General features: G+C 47.2%; 1 protein-coding gene across 6 annotated transcripts; it reads right to left on the reverse strand.

Moving 5' to 3' along the window:
* LOC127032441 (zinc finger protein 850-like) lies at positions 1-19,504 on the reverse strand. Of its 6 annotated transcripts, none has more exons than XM_050919704.1 (6): positions 19,414-19,504; positions 12,841-12,898; positions 12,134-12,260; positions 11,048-11,152; positions 8,818-10,687; positions 1-847 (listed from the first exon to the last, which is right to left on the reverse strand). In XM_050919704.1, exons 2-5 carry the CDS (start codon positions 12,853-12,855, stop codon positions 8,907-8,909), a joined length of 2,028 nt encoding a protein of 675 aa, XP_050775661.1. In that variant the 5' UTR covers positions 12,856-12,898; positions 19,414-19,504; the 3' UTR covers positions 1-847; positions 8,818-8,906. The 6 variants fall into 6 exon arrangements, with proteins under 6 accessions (XP_050775661.1, XP_050775662.1, XP_050775660.1 ...); XM_050919705.1 differs by lacking the exon at positions 19,414-19,504 and adding an exon at positions 16,008-17,030; XM_050919703.1 differs by lacking the exon at positions 19,414-19,504 and having other exon boundaries at positions 8,818-10,684; positions 12,841-16,001.
* Between the last annotated feature and the right edge of the window lie 3,524 nt (positions 19,505-23,028).

A 23,028-nucleotide genomic window follows, 5' to 3' on the forward strand; every position in this document is an offset into this window, starting at 1 on the left:
TTCTTATTATCTAAACTAAAATTTATTTTTTTTAAAAAAAAGAGTATATAGGTTAAAAAATCACTATATATACAGATATGAATAGAGTTCTAAGGTCAGTTTCATAGTAGAGATGGTGAGCTTCAGAGCTGCAAAAAGTTCTTTTTAGAATTAGTTCCACAGGTTATAGTCCAATGTCAGGATGATCCACACTGGAGCTGGAGATCTCAGTCTTGAGACTCAAACTTCCCCTGACAAAGTTTAAGCAGATCTGAGATAAGAGGATCAGGGCCCAAGAGTTCCTTTTATAGTTCTCTGGCAGCCTCTTGACAGCAGGTGTTCCTTGGGTGAAGCATTGTGGCTTTGGAGTAAAACTTCCTATTTTCTATGTATACACAGGTAACTAGTTGCATTCATCAGCCTAAAGTAATTATCCATTAAGCAGTTCATAGACAGATTCCTACAGATTTCAAAGAGAAATATAGACAATGATATTGTTACACCCAAGCTTCATCAAAATGTTAAAATTCCCTTTTAATTTCTGAATCAACAGAACAGAGGTCACAACCTTCCAGAAGTGGTGTTCCAAGTCTTCATTTAGTCACTGTAATTTAAGGTCTTGCGAGCCAGTAATACATTTTACATTTACAGGGGCCGGTGGCCAGAACCTCAGACTGGCAGTAGGCTGAGCGGGGCTGCCGGCCAGGGTCCCGGCCGCTGGCCCCCTGCTGGCCAGGGTCCCAGCCAGCAGCGGGCTGGGCAGGGCTAGCAGCTGGGATCCCGGCTGGCAGGGGGTTGGTGGACGGAACCCCAGGCCGGCAGCAGAGTGCCACTGAAAATCAGCACATGTGCCATAGGTTGCCAACCCCTGAAATAGAACATAGTGACAGACAGGTTACGTTACCTATATCTTGTTAGAGGTTAACAAACACAGACCGTTACAATCACTATCTTCTTCTAATTCTCTAACACTAGAAGGCTACATTTCAAAGTTCTAGTTTATCTAACACAGAATGGCCCTAATGACCACTGACATACTTTTTAATATGTCTCTAAAAGTTGGATTTGGGTCAACTAGCAGGCTACATGACTAACCCTTTCTCACTTAGTGTCACACTAGCACCCCACAGATTCTACAGGTACACTATCACATGTATGCCCATTACACTGGACCAGGCCAGTCAGCAACAAGACTTTCTGCTGCTCCCTAGGCCAGACAAAGGCTTACAGTGAAGTACCCCAACATTTATAGACTGAAACACACGATTTGAGATAAACAACTTATGTACCACCTTACGTGGTTCATGAGACGTTTGTTATCTCCCCTTTTTCCTGATATCTTGGACAACACATCCCTATCCATTGTTTGTCAAATTAATCTATCTGTACTAGCTGGAATATATTTACGTAAATCTCTAGTGCCTAGTACACTAGCAACAACTTTGTCAAGTTCATGTAGTGGGCAGTGAACCTGTGAGCATCTGCTTTAATGCATAGCCTAATTTTCGTTCACTGCCTCTGGTTCAGGCCTCAGATCTTGCACCAGGCCCACTCTACTATATTTGCTATTACAAATATGCACAATGATGCCTGGTGTCAACTATCTCACAATGTTACTGAAGGTAAATGATGAAGAGCTATGAGTAATAAAAACATCTTTAAAAGTAGATAATTTAAAGGCCAAAAACTATACTTATAGAGGATGACAACCAGAACAGCAGCTAAGATGGATTTGTGAACTGCTATGAGGCTATATGCTGTCATATAAACTAATATGGAATTCATTTAAACACTAAAAACACATCCGATTTTTTTGGAGGGGAAGGGATAGATTATTTCATGGAGTCAAGTCTCCTTTAGCAGCTCAATACATCATATCAGACAGAGAAGAACTGCCATGTCTAGGCATTGGGATGCACTGAGCCATTAAGAAAACATCTCTGGGAAGTGGCTGTTGAGCAGCATGGCCCTGAAAGGTGGGAGGGACACCCCTCTGCCTCAAACATTCTATTTTTGTTATGGCTCAGCCCATCTGGGGTAATTTTTATCTCATCTGCCCCTCTCTACTCCAGGGTTTTTCATCTCTGCCTATGTCTACCAGCACCTCTATCCCATTCCTAACCTGGTTGCTACCCCATCCCTGATTTTGCCCCTCAGCCCCTCTATTCCTCCTGCCTCCAGCTGTTTGTCTCTCCTCAGCCATTTCACCCTGCACAGATTCTGACCATCCCACCCCTGATTTGCCCCCCTCTACATCCCAATGCAGGGCAAAATCGGGCAGCAGCTTTAGCTGATGTTACTCAGCATCCTCAATTCACCTGAACCTCCTCAGTAACAACCAAGCAGCAAATTCAGTCAGGCCTCAGCTTGTAACATTACACAGAGAATTCAACAACGGCTCAGAAATGTTGCACTGGACAATGCTTCCCTACCACAGTACTCTGGGCAGCCTCCTCCATGGGAACTGTAGTGTGAGCAGCAGCAGAGGCGTCAGCCAACAGAGCTGAAAACATTGAATTTGAGTGGAGGTTTGTAAGTTTAGGGGAGAGTGTGGGGGATGTTCTGGGTTTATTTTGTGTGCGCTGTTTTGTTTTCTTTTCTTGTCAGGAGTGTAGGCGTGAAAAAACAGAGGCAGCAGTGGAAGTGACCCAACAAGCAGAAGAGACAATACATGTGGAAGTTACGAGATGTACATTATCCCAGCGTGGGTAACTGAGAAGCGCTTTGTTTCTATGAAGCACCGCCTTACAGAGCGGATGGAAGAGAAGATCCAAGGTTTCGCGATGCAGACAGAAACTACAGTGGGGTTTCAAAGGGAATTTGAGCAGATGATGGAGGGAAGGCAGGAGAAGGCTGCAGGGAAAGCTCAAGACTGGCAGATGCCAGCTGGACTGGAGAACTGTAAGGGGAGACTGCTGGATGAGGAAAGTGGCCAGTGGAAGCATGTGACTACAAGAACCAGGTACAGGAAAAGAATGCCTAGTGAAAGAGAACTAGAGTTCAGGAACAGGTTTGCTGAGTTGGAAAATGAAGGATGGGTGCAGCAGACAGCAACAGAAGGTGGGATGGGAGAGCAAGGAAGAAGAGAAGAACAGCTAGTCCTATTAGAAAAAGGGAAGAATCAATGGAGATATCCAGAGTTCGGAGCCCCCGGAAGACTTGCAGACAAAGAACAAGAGGAAGGCCAGAGAATCAAGCCACCACCAGGAAGAGGCAGGTCCACATGACTGGGGACTCCCTACTAAGAATAGAGAGGCCTTCCACCAGAGCTGATCTGGAGAATAGAAGGGTGTGCTGTCTGTTGGGAGCTAAGGTATGGGATATGGACTGAGGAAGAGGATCCTAATAGAAATAGGAAATAATCCACTGATGGTCCTTCACATGTGAACAAACAATATTGCTGGATTCTCACTGGAACACATTAAGGGAGACTACACCAGGCAGGGGAAGACACTTAAAGAAATGGAGATTCAGGTGATCTTCAGTAGGATTCTACCTGTCCCTAGATGAGGAAAGCAAAGGCAAGACAAGATTATGATGATCAATAAATGACACAGGCAATGGTGCTATAAGAAGGGCTTTGGGATGTTCAACCACTGGGAGACATTCATGGACAGAGGACTGTCCTCATGGGATGGATGCCACCTGAGTAGGGAGGAAAATATACTTCTGGAATGAAGGTTGGCACAATTGATCAAAAGAACTTTAAAATAGAAATTCAGGGGATATGGTTGGGAAATGCTCATGAAATCTCTAAGCTTTACTCTAATATTAAGCAGTAGGAAAATAAAGTAATATAGGACACAGTAATGGAGAAAGGAACAACAGAGGATAGGAGTTAAGATTGCTGTGGAGCCTTGGCTGCTGCTGTATTACAAATAATCACAATATTAACTGAGACACAATTATTTTGTAGCTAGACAAGAATGAATTTGGGGAAAGCCGTGGTATGAGAAACACGTTGAGTATCAACAGAGAGAGACTCCTAAAGCTAGCACTCTAAAGTCCCAGTCTTGCAAAAACCTTATTCATATGTCTAATTTTACTACTGCCAATAGCCCCCTTGATTTAAATGGGTCTGAGCTAGAATTAGGCAGGTGGTAAGGCTGAGAGAGTGGTGGTCTCGAGCTGAAATTCAATTCAGAGAGCAGAATCGCTTTACCAATATTTTTTCTACATACATTTGAGAGTATACTGCCTGCAGTTGAGCCTATGACAGGTCAGAGGTAAAGTTGTATGGGTGACCTCACTGTGCATTTCTGTACCAGACCATGATTATATTGCTTTTACTTGTAACGGCCACTCTGAATCTGGTGAATATTTAATGCAAAACAAAGAACACCGAGAGCAGGAGAAACTAAATTCTACTTTATTATTTCAAAGGACAAACAAAGACAGACTCCTTTCCCCACTTCCCAGCCCCGCTCAGCATGGTACTTTTCATCCTCAGCCCAGTACACTGCTGCACCCAAATCCCCCATGCACCAGCAACATAGTGATATTTACAAACTCGTAGAAAAGTGCAGAGAATCCAGGAGAGATGCTGGGACCCAGTCACAAAGCAAACACTCTGAGGGCAGGGAATCCAAGGCATTGAGATTAGAGGGATGCAGTGTGGCGTGAGCAGGGCAGAGAGAATTGCTGTCTTCCCAACACAGGACACTGGTATAGGGGGAAGGGGGTGACCAACTGGGTTGTCAGGCTCCTCATCTCTCTGTGGCCTGTATGATGGGGGTCAGCCTAGCTTCAAGGCTGGACCAGGCCTGCTGACTTCCCCAGCTTCTTTCTTCCCAGGCTTGTCCTCTCACCAGTCAGGAGATACGGCCCCTTCCCTCTTCATTCCTCTCAGGGCATCATTTGTAGCCATTTAGATTTGAGGGAGGGCTTCACCCAACACTCACAGGGCAATTCCAGTATCTCTCTGGCACTGATGCAGCAATTCACAGTTCTCAGCCTCAGGTATCTAGCTCTCAAGAGAAAAGTCTACAGTTTTCCAGCTCTGTTCCCCTCACCTCCCATCCTGCCCCCTCAGACTGGATATCACATCTCTGCAGGGATCAGCCAGGAAATCCATGCCCCTTTCAGTCTCGGCCTCTCAGTGTGAATCTAGCACTCACCCACTAGTTCAAACACCACAAAGGTCTCATGACAAAGGATTAAGAAAGGCTAGAATAAAATAAGAAAGGACTCTTCTGGCAAATGATCATTTGTCTCGTGAAGTCCTCAATAAACTATACTACATCCTGTCAAACTAAACTAATATCAAAGTATGTGACCAAATGGCCTTCAGGAAGAGAGAGAAACCAACACTACAAGGTGGGCTACAAAACACTATCAGCTTCATAAAGTGAAATCCCACAGAATTATAACTCCCAAAATGTGGAAAACAAATGTATCTATTATCTTAAATGGCTAAACCTCCTGTACTCAGCACCTACTCATTATTTGGTTGTCATTTACAAAACTTTTAGCATCATCCTAATGCAAGAAAGAAAAAAAGAAACAAACAAACCAAAGCCCAAATCCTCCCATCTCCAAATGTTCTGGACGTGGCTGGAAAAAGCCCAGAAGCTACTTTACCAATAAATATAAACAGGGATTTAAACTGAGAAAGGTAAAACAGAGTTTTGGGGTTCATTTGAATTCCCCCTCTAGGTCTGGGACACTTTCAGCTCTAGCCCTTGGGAATCTGATTCAGGATCAAAGAAATCAGGTCAAAGGGGGAGAGGATAAACTCTCAAAGAGCGGACAGATGCTGCTGTGTTGGGGTGGAGTGTGACAGTAAAGTGAAGAAGAGGGAATCCCTCCTACTCACCCCATCCCTTTCATATAACCCAAACCCCAAAACACCACATTTTGCTATCCCTGCTAAAGCACTTTTAAAATCTATTTAGTTCTGGTCTCTAAGGGACAAAATATAAATGTTTTTGGCATAACCAGGAGCAATGGGGAACTCAGTGATTCCAATAATTGCTTTGCTAATGGGGGGGTCTAGAATATATAAGATGATCAGTCTAGATTAGAAAAAGTGGGTGAGCGTCAGATGAGATTCACTAGCTAATCCCAACCATTTTCCTCGGAAGCTGATGCTGTGGAGGCAAAGGTGGGATCCCAAGGCCTTTAGGCCTCCCACAAAAGACCCTGTGGAAAGCAGTCTCTCAGGAGAGCATTCAGCCACACAACTGTAAGCAGGCAGAGAAAAAAAACATTGTAAATATTTCACCTGCTCCAATTAGCATAACAAAAGTTGTGATGGTATCACAATGTTTAGACATGCATAAAAATGTAGTTAGTTGTAGATTTAAGGCTTTTTACAAGTATTAAATAGAGATAGTTTAAGGTAAGGTTAGCTAGAAATCCACAATGATTTTACCTCAGAAAATCAAAATGGAGGACTTAGGTTGGAATTGACCAATAGCATGCAGGCAACTGGAGTTAAGTAAAATTCAGCAGGGCGAATTATCTGAAGTGAGGGGTCAGTCAGGTGAGAAGGAGGTTCTCAGCTGGGTCCAGCTCAAATGACAGGCAAAGCTGATTGGCTGAACAGGTATCACCCCACCAGGAGAGGACTATGCTTATCACTGGCACTGAGAGAACAACCAATCAGAAAGGCTCAAAAACTGTATATAAGGCAGAGAGCTGACAGGCATCAGTGTGGGTGTGAAGTGAATGGAGAAGATGAGAGGAGAGCGGAGAAGAACAGGTCAAAGAGCGGAGATAAGCAGATCGAGAGAGCGGAGAGAAGAAAGAATCCATCAAGAACTGGAATTGCTTTTGACAGAGCAGAAGGACTGAAACCAGGGCCAGTTTTAGGCCGATTCGCCCAATTCCCTGGCATTGGGCCCCCACCAGAGCCCAGCACCTTAGGCTCCTTTAGCTTTTTTTTTTTTTTTTTTTTTAACTCACCCAGCCGCGGTCAGCTCCAGGGGTTTTCGGTGGCATTCTGGCGGCAGGGGGTCTGCTCTGGTGGTCTTCGGCGGCATTTCAGCGGTGGTGCCACGGAAGACCCAGAGCGCACCCCCTGCCGCTGAAGTGCTACCGAAGCCCCGGACTGCTGCTGGGTATTTGAATCAGGCCCCGCAGTTAATAAAGCCGGCCCTGACTGAGACCAGACAGAAGGATTTAAGAAAAAGGAAAGTATGCATAACTCTCTGAAACCTCTCTTGATTATAAGGAATGCAGGGGTATGATTGTAAATAAAGCTAGATGCCTGCGTCTGAATGGATTTTACCCCACCTATTCTATGATTCACTGATTACCACTCATAGAATGTTATTACTTAATAATGTAATTTAACATGTAATATTGTAATGCTGTTCTATACATATGTATAAGGGATCTGTATGTTACATTGTAATAGGTTGATAAAATATTGCAACATTGTATTAAAGCTTTATACATATTGGTCTGTGTACTGAATTGTGCAACATTGTATCTGCTATATGAGTCATGTAGTTTATTGTGTCGCTCTACTGTAGCTTGTGTTGCATTGTATTTTTGCAATTATCAAGTACACTAACTCATTTGTTTAAATAAATGTTATTTTGTTTTCAAATGATTACTGCTTGAGTGTCAATCCTTTGAGCGGAGGGCTGTATACATATCCTCCCAGAGTAAACAGAACTAATCTGTTCTGAGGAGTCGGCTGAGGGTTGGAGACTCACTCCATGATAAAACACAGGCAATTCCTCTACAGCAGGCCACCCATTGAGATGGGCCAAATTCACAACTGGTTTGCAGTTATAGGGAGGCCATTATTAGGGCACCTTGGGTCCAAATTTTGGGGTAACAGGATCCTTAGGCCTTTAGGCATTCCACAAAGGACCCTGTGAAATCAGTCCTCTCAGTGGTGCTTTCCAAATGCAGAGAGAGAAGGGAAAGGGAAAGAGGGAGTGAGTGGTAAGAGGCAGCAGCTCTCTTCTCTTTACTCTCTCTTATCCCATGATCCCTAACATTGGATTTCCCCAGCACCCTCTGCATCTCACATCCACCAGCCCCAACCATACAATCCCCAGTTTCCTCCCCAAAACCCATACCTCCTGGTCCCTTCACATTTGATCTCCCAGAACCTAGCACCTTAGTGGATTTAGGGAGGGGAAGAGTTGCCAATCTCCAGGGACACTCACCCCACAGGGACCAATTCCAGATAAGTGGGGAAGTCCAGCTCAGGGACTGCTGGAAAATGGGGAGTGGGGACAGGGGTCCAGAGTGAATGTGGGGCCTGGCTCAAGTATCCCTTCCCTCATCTCCATGGAAGGGGCATCACATCTGGGAAGGGAAGAGAGATGGGAGAATTTCATCCAGGCAGAGGGAACTTCTGTAGGAGTTTCTCTCTCCCTTCCCCCAGCAGGTTAGCAGGAGGCAGGAAGGCCCATCAGTTCAGCAGCCAGGGCTGCAGCAGGGGCTGATCGGTACTTCTCCTCCTCAGCCTGCAGTTTGCTTAAACAAGGCAAAGCCAGGGGGTCCCCGAACAACTCAAGGTCAGCTGCTGCTGGAACCTGCCCCCAAGCATGGGCAGCTGGATACCTGGGAGCCACATGCCACTGAGGTGCGTGGGAATTGGGAAATGGAGTTTTTACTATGACTAGCCCTAGTCAAGGCAGTGAGAGAATTTATCTCCTATGTGGAGACGTCTCTGATGTGAGCACCAAATGAAGCTTCCATCACATTCAAGGTCTTTCTTCTGTGAATTATCGAATATGGAATAATGTGTGAGCTCAGACTGAATTTTTTCCTGCAGTTATTGAAGCTTTTCCCATCATCCAAGCACCTATGGGGTTTCTCTCTTGTGTAGAGTATCTGATATGAAGCAAGGCTTGATCTTTGAATGAAACTTACCCCACAGTGGAGGCACTTATATGATTTCTGTCCTGATGTTTTGAGCTCTCACCGAAGTTTTTCCCACATTCAAGGTATTTTTACAGTCTCTATCCTGTGTGCAATCTCCGATGGGTAATAAGATTTGAGCTCCGATTGAAGCTTTTCCCACAGTCCGAGCATTTATAGGGTCTCTCTCCTGTGTGGGTTCTCAAATGGTTAATAAGGACTGAGCGCTGACTGAAGCTTTTCCCACAGTCCGAACATTTATAGGGTCTTTCTCCCGTATGGATTCTCCCATGGCTAATAAGGCCCGAGCGTTGACTGAAGCTTTTCCCACAGTCTAAGCATTTATAGGGTCTCTCTCCTGTGTGCAATCTCCGATGAATAATAAGATTTGAGCTCCGTTTGAAGCTTTTTCCACAGTCCAAGCATTTATAAGGTCTCTCTTCTGTGTGGATTCTCCCATGACTAATAAGGCCTGAGCGCTGACTGAAGCTCTTCCCACACTCCAAACACTTATAGGGTCTCTCTCCTGTGTGGGTTCTCTGGTGTATAAGAAGGACTGATGGTACACTGAAACTTTTCCCACACTCAAGGCATTTATATGGTCCGTCTCCTGTGTGTATTCTCCCATGGTTAATAAGGACTGAGCGCTGACTGAAGCTTTTCCCACAGTCCAAGCATTTATATGGTTCCTCTCCAGTGTGGATTCTCCCATGGCTAATGAGATGTGAGTTCCGACGGAAGCTTTTCCCACAGACCAAGCATTTATAGGGTTTCTCTCCCGTGTGGGTCCTCTGATGTATGAGAAGGGCTGATGGTACACTGAAACTTTTCCCACACTCGAGACATTTATATGGTCCCTCTCCTGTATGGATTCTCCTATGAGTAATGAGGACTGAGCGCTGACTGAAGCTTTTCCCACAGTCCAAGCATTTATAGGGTTTCTCTCCTGTGTGGGTCCTCTGATGTATAATAAGGACGGATGGTGCACTGAAACTTTTCCCACACTCAAGGCATTTATATGGTCCTTCTCCCGTGTGGATTATCTCATGGCTAATAAGGCGTGAGCGCTGACTGAAGCTTTTCCCACAGTCCAAACATTTATAGGGTTTCTCTCCTGTGTGGGTCCTCTGATGTATAATAAGGGAAGATGGTACACCAAAACTTTTCCCACACTCAAGGCATTTATATGGTCTCTCCCCCGTGTGGTTTCTCCCATGGCTAATAAGGCCCGAGAGCTGACTAAAACTTTTCCCACACTCAAGGCATTTATACGGTCTCTCTCCTGTGTGCACTCTCCGATGGGTAGTAAGATTTGAGCTCCGATCGAAGCTTTTCCCACAGTCCAAGCATTTATAGGGTCTCGCTCCAGTGTGGATTTTACCATGGTTAATAAGGCCTGAGCGCTGACTGAAGCTTTTCCCACAGTCCAGGCATTTATAGGGTCTCTCTCCTGTGTGGATTCTCCTATGGTTAATAAGGCCTGAGCACTGACTGAAGCTTTTCCCACAGTCCAAGCATTTATACAGTCTCTCTCCTGTGTGGATTCTCTTATGGTTAATAAGTACGGAGCGCCGACTGAAACTTTTCCCACAGTCCAAGCATTTATAGGGTTTATTTTCCTTGCGATTTGTCTGCTGGGCTGTGATTTCCTTGGGATCCCTGCCTGCCCCCCCACATTCAATTGATTCATCCACATTCTTCCTTTGGCAGTTTCCCAACTTCCTCTCAGACTTGTGCCAATTACTCCAGGCTTTTCTCTGTTCCAAGCACTGGGAAAAATTCTCTTCAGCTCTTCTAAAAAATGTCCCCTGCAGCTCCACTTGCTCAGGACATTTCTGCTGTGGATTTCCCTCCTCGTTCTCACTCTTTGTCTTGTCACCTGCTGTGGGACAGAGAGAGAATCCAGGCAGGAATCATTGCTTGGACTGGTAGAAAGGACAGACAGGGGATCAGAAAAGAGGGAAAACACAACACAGTAACTGTTGGGGAGACTGAGAAATTGGATTCTGCCTCCACATCCCATCCAAACACTCACAGGGAAGTGAAGTCAGGGAGAAAATTCCTGACAGCTAACAAGGTGGGTGGGAATAAGCAGTATCTACCACGATGACATGACAACTGCTGACCACAGCCTGAACTGGGTGAGAACAGAACTGAGGGGGCTCAGACCACATTTTGTTGATTTTCAGCATTTTTCTTCATTTGCCGGATACTTTCTGTGTCAGTGTCACTGACTTCTCACCTGTGCTTGGGAGCTTCCTTTCCTCGGAGGCCTGGAAATCCGGGAGCCATGGCTCTTCCCCTGCTTCTAGCCGGGCGACTAGGTCAGGTTTGGGAATGGGGAGTCCTGCTCAGGATGTGAAATCAGGCATGATCAGAGTGCACTGAGGATCGGTGGAGTATTTGTCACAAAGGCACATTCTTGAGTTTAACCTGACTCCATAATTTCCTAGGGGGTAGTGGGATCTGAACAGATGGGAACTTGGTCACTGAGCCCCCTCTGGAGAGGCTGATGTCTGGAGAGGGGGGAGTAGTCACACCCTCACTAGGAGTTTTCAGGATCTGTGCGCTCTGGGGGGACTTGCTGAGGCACACACATCTCTGGTGTTAAACCCCTGCCTATGTTTAAACCTCCAGAACCCAGAGCCCTTCCCACAGATGGAGCTAGTCCCAGGAAGGAGGTGCAGAGATTCTGTTTGTGAGTGAGAATTAATGCAGATTGGACAGTGGTTCTCAAATTATGGGTCAGGATCCCAAAGTGAGCTGTGACCCTATTTTAATGGGGTCTCCAGGGCTGGCGTTAGAGTTGCTAGGGCCTGGGGCTGAAGCCAAAGCCTGAGTCCCTCCAGTCCAGGGCTGAAGGTGGGCTTTGTTCTTGGTCTGAGGCTTTGGTTTCCCCTCCTGGGGTCATGCAGTAATGTTTGTTGTCAGAAGGGTCACAGTGCAATGAAGTTTGAGAACTGCTGAGATAGGATAATACACTGCTTCTGCACCCATGAGAGTTGGAAGGATGGGTGTGAATTAGCATGTCCATTAAGTTCATGACCCCCCTATCCCATCGGAGAGGGTATGGAGGTCATTGGCTCTCTCACACTGGAGTTGTGGACTATGGGTCCCATTCCTCTCTAATCTAGCTGACCCGAGAGCAGGGCTCTGGAACTGTACTCCAGCTCTGCTCCAGCTCCAGGAAAAAACCTGAAGCTCCACAGCTCCGGTGCTGCCTCACACTCCAGCTCCAGGCTCCGCTCCAAAGTCCTGCCCAAGAGGACCCAGACCAGATTCAGAAATGCAGACCCCATAGCTTCAAACAACAAACACAAATCCTTACCCAGTGAGGTCACAGTCTCATAATTCTCCTGCATGACATCCCTGTAGAGGGCTCTCTGACTGGGGTCCAGCAGAGCCCCCTGCCCCTCAGTGAAATACACAGCCACCTCCTCAAATGTCACTAGCATCTGAAACAAAAGGTGCGCCCCACTCAGTACCTGCTGCCCCAGTCACAATCCCACTATTCATGGGGGAAGAAGCATAAATTTGGACAGCTCTGGGAGGGCCAGAGGAGCAAAATCCCACCCCACTCTGCTCAGAGTGGCCAGGAAACCTCAGGGAACAGAGGGAAGGTGAGAGTTCTTTGTCCCTCCCAGCAGATGGAGGAGGGCAGAGTCTTCTCATTTACCACACACCTACTAGGCACAGGCTGATGTGGGAAGCAGAGCTCCGCACAGGGAACAGGGACAGGGACAGGAATCCCAGTACTTTCCCCTTGCATTGCTCTGCAGTCTCTGGGTAGTAGGTTCAGGCTCCAGTACTCTGGTCTGTTTTCCCTGCCCTGTCCAGGGGGGTTGTTTCCTGTTTCAGAAATGGGGGAAATGTTCACCCCACCAATGGGCCTGGTCGTAAAACAGGCCCTAGACTGAGCATGTTCCAGCAAGTTTATCACACCTTGTCCCCCTCCCTGCTTCACCCTGTGTATATCCTGACCCTCCCCCGCTACAACAAGCCTCCCCACCAGCTCTCCCCCAAAATATCCCCTACCTGAGCTGGATCCATCACATCGATTTCGCTTCCCTGTCCCCCACAAAGATGGGATGATCTAGAGCAAAACATGGTCATTATTCTGCAGCCTGTCAGGGTAAGGAGGACAACTGGGGAGGCTTCTGAATTAGCATTAGTCCATTTCACACCCCGATTCCCCCCAGGCTCTTTTCCTACAGACAGACACTTTAGACTCCGCCATGGTGGGAAAACCCTCAGTTACATTATTACAACACAGACCTGACCCCTCCCACCAGGATTAAACCCACAAGACACTTTTTACACCCTCCCAATAACTGAGCCTCTAAGACAAATCCCAGAAATAAGCAGGATCAAATGAGCAATTTTGGGGGATCCCCCTGACACTGTCCCCAGGGCAGCACATTCCCCCAGCAGCATGGGGACCAGGCAGAGGCAGGAACTGGCTTTTCCTCTCCCTGCTCCTCACCTTCTTCTCAGCAAAGTCAATCTGCCCTGAGATGCTGCAGGAAATGGAGCTGGGCAGGGCAGGGAGCCTGGACCTTCCCTCCCCATTTATTGCTCCTGCTGCTCCTTCCAGTCTTTTCACTCTCACTTCCGCATGGAGGAACTCGTTACTGTCCTGCCATTCCTGTGGGCTTTCCTCTCTAATAGCTACTGCCACTGCTAACAGGAGTGTGAGACAGAACGTATTGAGGGAAGCAGCTCAGATCTGCAGATCCCCAGAAGCACAGATGGGGTGAGGATGGGCCATTTGTGCACAGTCACTTTCCTGCCCATCACCAGCACTTTCCAGGTGAGGAGAGAGACCTGGGGGAGTCTTCAACAGAGCCCAGGTCTGCCCTAAGGGCTGGTTCCAGCCACATGAAAAAGTCCCCCATCAGATGGCATAAAGGGGCTTAATGATGGTCTGTCCCAGCACAGACCCCGCTGGGGACCAGCAGCTGCTCCCAGAGCACAATGGAGGCAGCATCATGTGCCCCAGAAAACTCAGCTAGCACTAGGGCTCTACAATCCTGAGCAGAGAGATTGACACTGGCCTTCTCTTCCTTAGCAATCACCAGAGACCTCTGCTGGAGGCAGCTAAAGACTGAGCCTCCCCATGCTGCTCCTGCAGCCCCAGGGACAATCAGGCCGATGCTGATCTCATTAGCCCATCTGGACTCACACTGGAACTGAAAAACCAGTTCAAAACCAGTATTTCATACTTGAACCGAAATGGGAGAGTGGCACTATATATGAAAGAAAGCAAAGAATCAAATGAAGTAAAAATCTTAAATGAACCAAACTGTACCATATAATTGCTATAGATAGTAGTTCCATGCTCTTATAAGAATATAGCAGTAGGGATATATTACAGACCACCTGACCACGATGGTGAAAGTGATTGTGAAATACTCAGGGAGATTACAGAGGCTATTAAAATAAAAAATTCAATAATAATGGGGGATTTCAACTATCCTCGTATTGACTGGGTACATGTCACCTCAGGACAGGATGCAGAAATAAAGTTTCTTGACACCTTAAATACGACTACTTCTTGGAGCAGCTAGTCCTGGAACCCACAAGAAAGAGACAATTCTTGGTTTAGTCCTAAGTGGAGCACAGGATCTGATCCAAGAGGTGAATATAGCTGGACCTCTTGGTAATAGTGACCATAATATAATTAAATTTAACACCCCTGGGGCGGGGAAAACACCACAACAGCCCATCAATGTAGCATTTAATTTCAGAAAGGGGGACTACACACAAATGAGGAAATTAGTTAAACAGAAATTAAAAAGGTACAGTGCCAAAAGTGAAATCCCTGCAAGCTGCATGGAAACTTTTTAAAGACACCATAATAGAGGCTCAACTTAAATGTATACCTCAAATTAAAAAACATAGTAAGAGAACCAAAAAAGTGCCACCAAGGCTAAACAACAAAGTAAAAGAAGCACTGAAAGGCAAAAAGGCACCCTTTAAAATGTGGAAGTTAAATCCTAGTAAGGAACATAGAAAGGAGCATAAACTTTTGCTCTGGCAAATGAAGTGTAAACATATAATTAGGAAGGCCAAAAGAGAATTTGAAGAACTGGCCAAAGACGCAAAAAGTGATAGCAAAAAGTTCTAAGTACATCAGCAGCAGGAAGCCTGCTAAACCAGTGGGGCCACTGCATGAACAAGATGCTAAAGGAGCACTAAAGGACAATAAGGCCATTGTGGAGAAGCTAAATGAATTCTTTGAATCAGTCTTCATAGCTGAGGATGCAAGGGAGATTCACAAACCTGAGCCATTCTTTTTAGGTGACAAATCTGAGGAACTGTCCCAGATTGAGATGTCAGTAGAGGAGATTTTGGAACAAATTGATAAACTAAACCAGGACTATATGGCAGTCACCCAAGTGTTCTGAAGGAACTCAAATGTGAAATTGCACAGCTACTAACTGTAGTCTGCAACCTATCATTTAAATCAGCTGTACCAAATGACTGGATAATAGCTAATGTGATGCCAATTTTTAAAAAAGGCTCTAGAAGTGATCCCAGCAATTACAGGCCGGTAAACCTGACTTCAGTACCGGGCAAACTGGGTGAAACTATAGTAAAGAACAAAACTGTCAGACACATAGATGAACATAATTTGTTGGGGAAGAGTCAACATGGTTTTTGTAAATGGAAATCATACCTCACCAATCTACTAGAATTATTTCAGAGGGTCAACAAGCATGTGGATAAGGGGGATCCAGTGGATAAAGTGTACTAAGCTTCTCAAAAAGCCTTTGACAAGGGTCTCTCACCAAAGGCTCTGAAGCAAAGTAAGCTGTCATGGGATAAGAGGGAAGGTCCTCTCATGAACTAGTAACTGGTTAAAAGTTAGGAAACAAAGGGTAGGAATAAACAGTCAGTTTTCAGAATGGAGAGAGGTAAACAGCAGTGTCCCCCAAAAGTCTGTACTGGGACCAGTCCTATTCAACATATTCATAACTGGTCTGGAAAAAGGGCTAAACAGTGAGGTGGCAAAATGTGCAGATGATACAAAACTACTCAAGATAATTAAGTCCCAGGCAGACTGTGAAGAGCAACAAAAGGATCTCTTGAAACTGGGTGACTGGGCAACAAAATGGCAGATGCATTTATCAACATTGAATTTCAAAATAATACACACTGAAAAACATAAACCCAACTATATATATAAAATTAGCTGTTACCACTGAAGAAAGAGATCTTGGAGTCATTGCAGATAGTTCTCTGAAAACATTCACTCAATGTGCAGCAGCAGTCAAAAAAGCGAACAGAATGTTGGGAATCATTAAGAAAGGGAGAGATAAGAAGACAGAAAATATCATATTGCCTCTATATAAATACATGATATGCCCACATCTTGAATACTGCATGCAGATGTGGTCACCTCCACTCAAAAAAGATATATTGGAATTGGAAAAGGTTCAGAAAAGGGCGACAAAAATTATTAGGGGTATGGAACAGCTGCCATATGAGGAGAGATTAATAAGATTGGGATTTTTCAGCTTGGAAAAGAGAGGAATAAAAGGGGATATGATTGCGGTCTATAAAATCATGACTATTGTGGAGAAAGTAGATAAGGAATATTATTTACTCCTTCTCATAACAATAGAGGTCATCAAATGAAATTAATAGGCAGCAGATTTAAAACAAGCAAAAGGAAGTATTTTTTTCACATAACGTACAGTCAACTTGTGGAACTCCTTGCCAGAGGATGTTGTGAAGGCCAAGACTATAACAGCATTTAAAAAAACAGTTAAGTTCATGGAACCATAGATTAGGGTTGCAAGAGACCTCAGGAGGTCATCTAGTCCACCCCTGCTCAAAAGGTTGGAGAGTAGGTCCATCAATGGCTATTAGCCAGGATGGACAGGGATGGTGTTCTTAGCCTCTGTTTGCCAGAAGCTGGGAATGGGTGACAGGGGATGGATCACTTGATGATTACCTATTCTGTTCATTCCCTCTGGGGCACTTGGCATTGTCCACTGTCAGAAAACAGGATACTGGGCTGGAAGGACCCAGTATGGTCATTTTTATGTTCATAATTTTGACTTACGGACTGAACTGGGGAAAAAAAAAAGGAGGGGGAATTCCTCACTTTTTTAAACTCAATACAAAAATTATTCAATGATCTTATTTTAATTTTAAGAGAAGAAACTAGCTAGCCAATGGGTTGGTGATGGCTCTCGGAACGGCCTACCCCAGGGGTTGGCAACCTCTGGCATGCGGCTCACCATGGTAAGCACCCTGGCGGGCTGGGCCAGTTTGTTTACCTGCCGCGTTGGTAGGTTCAGCAGATCGCGGCTCCCACTGGCAACGGTTCGCCGTACCAGGCCAATGGGGGTGACGGGAAGCCACAGCCAGCACATCCCTTGCCAGCGTCGCTTCCCACCGCCCTCATTGGCCTGGCCAGTGGGAGCCATGGTCCGCCGAACCTGCCGACGCAGCAGATAAACAAACTGGCCCGGCCCGCCAGGGTGCTTACCCTGGCGAGCCGCGTGCCAGAGGTTGCCAACCCCTGGCCTACCCCATAGTGAAAAGAAAATGAAATAGAAGAGGGCCAGCCCACAAGCACAGGGAGGGAGAGGAGAAGCTTGGGAGCTGCTTGCACACCATGGGAGGCAGAAAGAGGGCCCAGAGGTAGAGGAACCATCTCTGAGATACTCCCCTGAAGAGAGAAGAGGGGGGATGCTCCCTGGGCCATGAAGTTCATAACTCTTCAAGTCCAGGGGCAAAAATAATGGCTCCCCAACCTTCTCCCCTTAGAAAGGCCTCCTCCCACCCTCTCCAACCCCTGGGGCAGCTCCTCCTTCCAGTTGCCTCACTTGAGGCAGGGTTCATGCTCCAAACTCCCTTCCCCACTGAAGCCAGCTGCAGGGCCCACTCCCAAACCCTGCCCCCCCCGACCCTGGATACTATTTGATACCCTCCTCCAACCCCCCTATACCTACCTCCAGATAGATATGTTTCTTTCATACATATATCTTGATCTTAGATATCAATCTCCATTCTCAGCAGAGGACAAAGTCAAGGCAAAAATTCATTACATCAAAACATGGAAGAAGATGGAAATACTTCAGTCAGAAGTAAGAAATAATGATGTCATAGAATCAATGTCAGGCACATCTGAAATTGAAAGATGAATTGGAACGTCTTCTGAGAGTTTGTGAAATTTCCAAAAAGGAAGATGAAGCAAAGCCCAAAAAATGATTGGGCCAATTCTTGACTCATTTGCAGATGAGCCACATCTCAAAAAGAAAGAAAACAGAGCAAACTACTAGGAACGTCAGAAAAATGTCATGCCCAAGCTAAATCAACTAGCAAAAATTGTACTGGCAGTTCCAGCAACACAAGTGAGTTCTGAAAGAAAATTTCCAGACCTCAAATGTATCCTTTTACTGCAGAGGTCCAATATTACAAAGCAAAGATGTTATTTTAAGTTGCTCAAACAAATTGTGCATAAAAAATTGTGTTCTTTTGACAACACAAAAACAGTAGGAAAACTCATGTAAAGTTAAAGTTAAAAGATAAATAAATAGCCAAAAATGAGACGTTTCCATTTTAAGCTGCAGCTCTCTTTTCTGAATTTACCTCCACAAAGATTGAAATATGATTTAAAACAGTAACTGAAGTTTTATTTTTGTTTCTTTGGGTGGCTTGAACTAGAAATGAAACTGAACATACTGAATGCAACTGAACCTGAACCAAACCAAAATAAAAACAGTTGGACTCCTTGCCTGCTGTTGCTAGCAGGGACTCTTGTCTGGCCCAGAATCCTGCACAGAAATCAGAGCATGGCCCTGTTCAGTCCTGTTAGACCCAAATATTTAACATTCAGGAGTCAGACTCCCAAATAGCGACACTGTCTTAAAAAATTAACGACTAAATTGGGGGCAGAGAGTGTGGGGGGGGGGGAAGGGGGCACGATATTTGCCTTGTAAATTCTGAGCCGTTAGGGGGAAATCCCCTGTTCCCCAACGCTTGTTTGATCATATCTAGGAAAAAAGATTCCGCACTGGCTGCTGGGTGGGGCAGCCCCCTCTCCCACCTCATGGGCTGGAGGAGCTGCCATTGTACCTGTCACCATCCCTTTTCCTTCCCCTACCCTCTGGTTCTTCCTTCCCCGGCCAGTCTCTGCTTGTTCTCATCCTCCCCACAATCCCCCATTTCCTTCCCTTTATCACCCTACTCAGTGTTTCCCTCTATTCTATCTCTGTACCCCTGAGCCCCAGAATTCTCCCTCTGCCCCGATTCCTGTTTATTCCCTCAGCCTCCCTTCTGCAGCCCCACATCCCCATCCCACCCCCTGCATCCCTATTCACCCATTTCTGTCCCCTCACACATCCCTGTTCCCCCTCAATGCCCTCTGGCTCTCAGGGCCCCCTGCCCCTCTTCAACCCCCTTCTGGCTCCTCACATGTTACTGTCCAATCCCTCCCACTCCCTGCAAACCATGGGGGCTGGCAGCCATCTTTCTTCTGCCCAACACAGGGAATCGCGGCCAGCCCAGCTGGGAGCAGCCTGGGGCATCCCCTGCCCCTGCAGACAGGCTGCACCGGGAGCGTCTCTCCCTGGGGAGCGGGGCAGGTCTCACCTTCTCTCCACGTGGGGCTCTGCCTGGGAACAGGGCCCTGGGTCCCAGTAAGGGGGGGCGGGTCAGGCTGGGGTCTCTGCACTGGGAGAGTCCCTCGATAGGAAACCTCCCGCGTCTGCAGCCAGGGCTCTGGGTCCCCAGCAGCAGCCGAGGCCCCGGGGTCTTGCAAAGGAACGTGGATTGCGCCGCCAGAGAGTCACTGCAGCGACCGCAATTCACTTCCTGCTGCCAGGCTGAGTGACCCCGGGAATCGCTCCGCCCGGCGCCTCCTGGGTCCTAGCGAGACCGGGTGCACTCCTGGGCTGAGCTGCAAGGTCTGCTTCTGTAGTTCAGATCCTGGAGTTGTCAGTGCTATGTCCGACCTCTGGTTAATTGCAGTCAAATTAACCCATCACTGGGCTGTAGGAAAAAAACCCTCCAGTTCTCCTCCCTTTTCCCTCAGGGCTACCTGCTGCCCCTCACCCTGCCAGTGTAACATTGCCTGCAGGGTTTGCTGCTGGTAACAGTTATTAACATTTGTGTATTCTCCTTTTTGCTGCCCTGTCAAAATGTGCTGCTTCTGCCTTTCACCATCCTACAGTCCCAGGGCAGTAAGTTGTGATGGATGGAGGCATTCCCACCACAATTTGGTACCTCTCATCTTTCCCCACTTTCTGGTCCAGGGGTAACAAAGTGTGATGGATGGGGTTGATCTGTCATAGTTTTCCCACCTGTGCCTTTCTCCATCCTTTGGTCCAGGGCTGGCAGATTCTGATGGATGGGGACATCTACCTCTCACCTTTCCCCATCCTCTACCTTTCCCTATCTCCTCGTTCAGGGGTAGAAATTTTTCATGGATATGGGATATGTCTGTCACAATTTGCTACCTCTATTTTTGCCAATTTTGGGGCACCAGAACAGAGGGCCATGGCCCTCCCACTTTTGAAAGTGAATGGGCCTGTCCTGTCCACTTTCCTCCACACACCCATCTCTTTCTCCTACCCCATATCTCTCCCCTGAGGCCCTGCGCCATGGCCAGGTCAAAAGCTGGAGCCCTGCCTGGGTAAGAGAGGCCCAGGGATCCCAGGCAGCTGTGGAGAGCCACAGATCCTCCACCTCCCCAGGGTAGAGGGGCCCCTGAGAGCAGCCCCGGCCAATGTTCCTACCCCTCGGGCCTCCTGGCCAGGGCAGATGGAGGGTCCATGGCTCCCAACAGCTGCCCAGGTGGCTCTTGCCATTGCCTTGCACCTGCCCTGGATATGGGACATGGGCTGTGGGCTGCTCTTGGGCCCCCCACCTGGAAGGTGGAGGGGCCCAGGCTGCCTGGCCCAACTCTGGCTTCCATCTTTATCAGGGCGCAGGGCCTCAGGGTGAAGAGGAGGGGCAGGTGAGGGGCCACAGAAGGAGCAGGACCTCCTGGTCTCACCACTTAAGGAAGAATCCCTCACCCCTGCTTATTGTCCAGACCTTTCTTTATCCTGATTCAGATGTAGCTAGTTGTGATGAATTGGCATATGATGATCACAGTTTGATTCTTTTACTTTTCTCAATTCCTGGTGCAGGGGTAACAAATTGTGATGGATAGGGGCACACCTGTCACTGTTTTCCTCCTCATATTCAGGTGATGATAGTAAATTCTGATAGACCGACCTGTTTCGTCACAATTTGCTACCACAACCTTTCCCTATCCTTTATCTTTCCCACTTCCTGGTCCAGAGGTCCAGGGGTGAAAGTGAGCTGGTATAGGCTGATACTCCATACCAGTAAGAACCCACACCAGCCCATACCCAGCCCACATTAAAGCACTGCTATGGCAGCACTTTAATGTCCCTGCCCCTTTCTCCTCCCCTGTCAGGGCCCCTGCCAGTAGGGTCTGTACTGGCAGGGCCACCGATGGTGGGGGAGGGGAAGGGACAGCTACATTAAAGCTGTGGCAGCGCTTCAAGGATGGTTCTTTGCCATGGCAGCACTTTAATGTTGGTGTGCTCTCCCCTGCCTCCCCCGTTGGCAGGGCCGCCGATCGGGGAGGGAGGCACAGCAACGTTAAAGCGCTGCTACGGCAAAGGACCCTGCAGTGCTTTAACATCTCTGCCCCTTCCCCGCCCCTGGCCACTGACAGGTGGGGGTGGGGCAAAGGGAGCAGCTGCCTTGGGGCTGGCAATTTAGAAGGGCCCAGGGCTCCAGATGCTGCCGCTACTGTAGCAGCAGTGTCCGGGGCTCCGGGCCAGGGCCGGCTCCAGGCACCAGCGCAGCAAGCAAGTGCTTGGGGTGGCCAACAGAAAGGAGCAGCACATCCGGCTCTTTGGTGGCAGGTTGCTTGGTCCCTCTCGGAGGGAAGGACCTGCCGCCTAATTGCCACTGATGGCGACTTCTTCTCCCCCCCCGCCGCTTGGGGCAGCAAAAACGCTGGAGCTGGCCCTGCTCCGGGCCCTTTAAATCAACATGGGAGCCCCAGGTGGCGAGGGCCAAAGGCTGGCTGGGGGATGCTGACCCCCAGCCATGCCCCTTCTGCCCAAGGCCCTGCCCCTTCTGAGGGCCAGAGCCTCCCCCCAATACGGGTAAGTGTCCTCAGTTACTTTCACCCCTGCAGAGGTCACCAGTTATGACAGAGAGAGGTATGCCTGTCACAGTTTGCTACCCCACCTTTCCCCATCCTCTGGTCCAGGGGTAACAAATTGTGATTAATAGGGGGGCACCTGTCACAATTTTCTTCTTGCCACCATCTTTCCTCATCCTTTGGTCCCAATGTAGCAAATTATGACACAAGAATTCATCTCTGTCGCAAATTGCTACCGTTGTGTAATCTTTGTTTGAAATTTGGACACAAAGAAAGGTATTTTTATTATTATTTGGAAAAGCATTCTACAGAGTTAAACTGCAGGACTATAGTATGTAACCTGCTGAATGAAGGTGTTGTTTCTTTATTAGTCTCTTTCCACTGTAGACTAGGCTGTCAGGAGTAGCTCAGGAACATGAATACTGACCTGAGGACTGACTGTCACAAACCAGGGCACAAACCACAAACTGGCTGTGTGTTCTACAATTAGATTTCACCAACCAAGTGTGAACTCCTCAAGCACTGTGTGACAGCTTTACCATGGAGTTATAGACAATCCCCTAATGGATTATAAATCTTGCCACCCACGCAAGCCTACCTTTGTGATAGATGGTCCAAATCACAATAATATTCTGGTTTCTCCCAATCCCAAAGGACCAGTCATTTACCCCAGGTCAACTGCGCAGAGCTCAAACCAAAGACAACACTTGTAAGTAACCAATCCTACAATAAATTAACTGATTTATTGGTTAAGAGAAGGAAATGAGAGAGTTACTTAAAAAATTGAAGCAGGCAAATGTACACATACACAAACAAGTTACAATCATAAGTTTCAAAAGGTAATAGAAGCTTCTATGATAAGCAAGCTCAGTACATCCTTCAGGACTAGTCCAATCTGAGCAGCTGCAACTCCCTCACTTTGTGCCTAAAACATCTCCCCACTCAGCCCTCACCCCTCCAAGCAGCATAGAGATAAAGTTCCTTGTGGCCAGGCATTGTTATTCCCTTCCCCCACAGTTCAAACTGATTGCTTATGCCATCAACTGAGTCTTTTGTCCACAATGTTCCACAATAGCTTG

Source organism: Gopherus flavomarginatus, chromosome 12, assembly GCF_025201925.1.
Source record: "Gopherus flavomarginatus isolate rGopFla2 chromosome 12, rGopFla2.mat.asm, whole genome shotgun sequence".
In the NCBI taxonomy this organism is placed as follows: domain Eukaryota; kingdom Metazoa; phylum Chordata; order Testudines; family Testudinidae; genus Gopherus; species Gopherus flavomarginatus.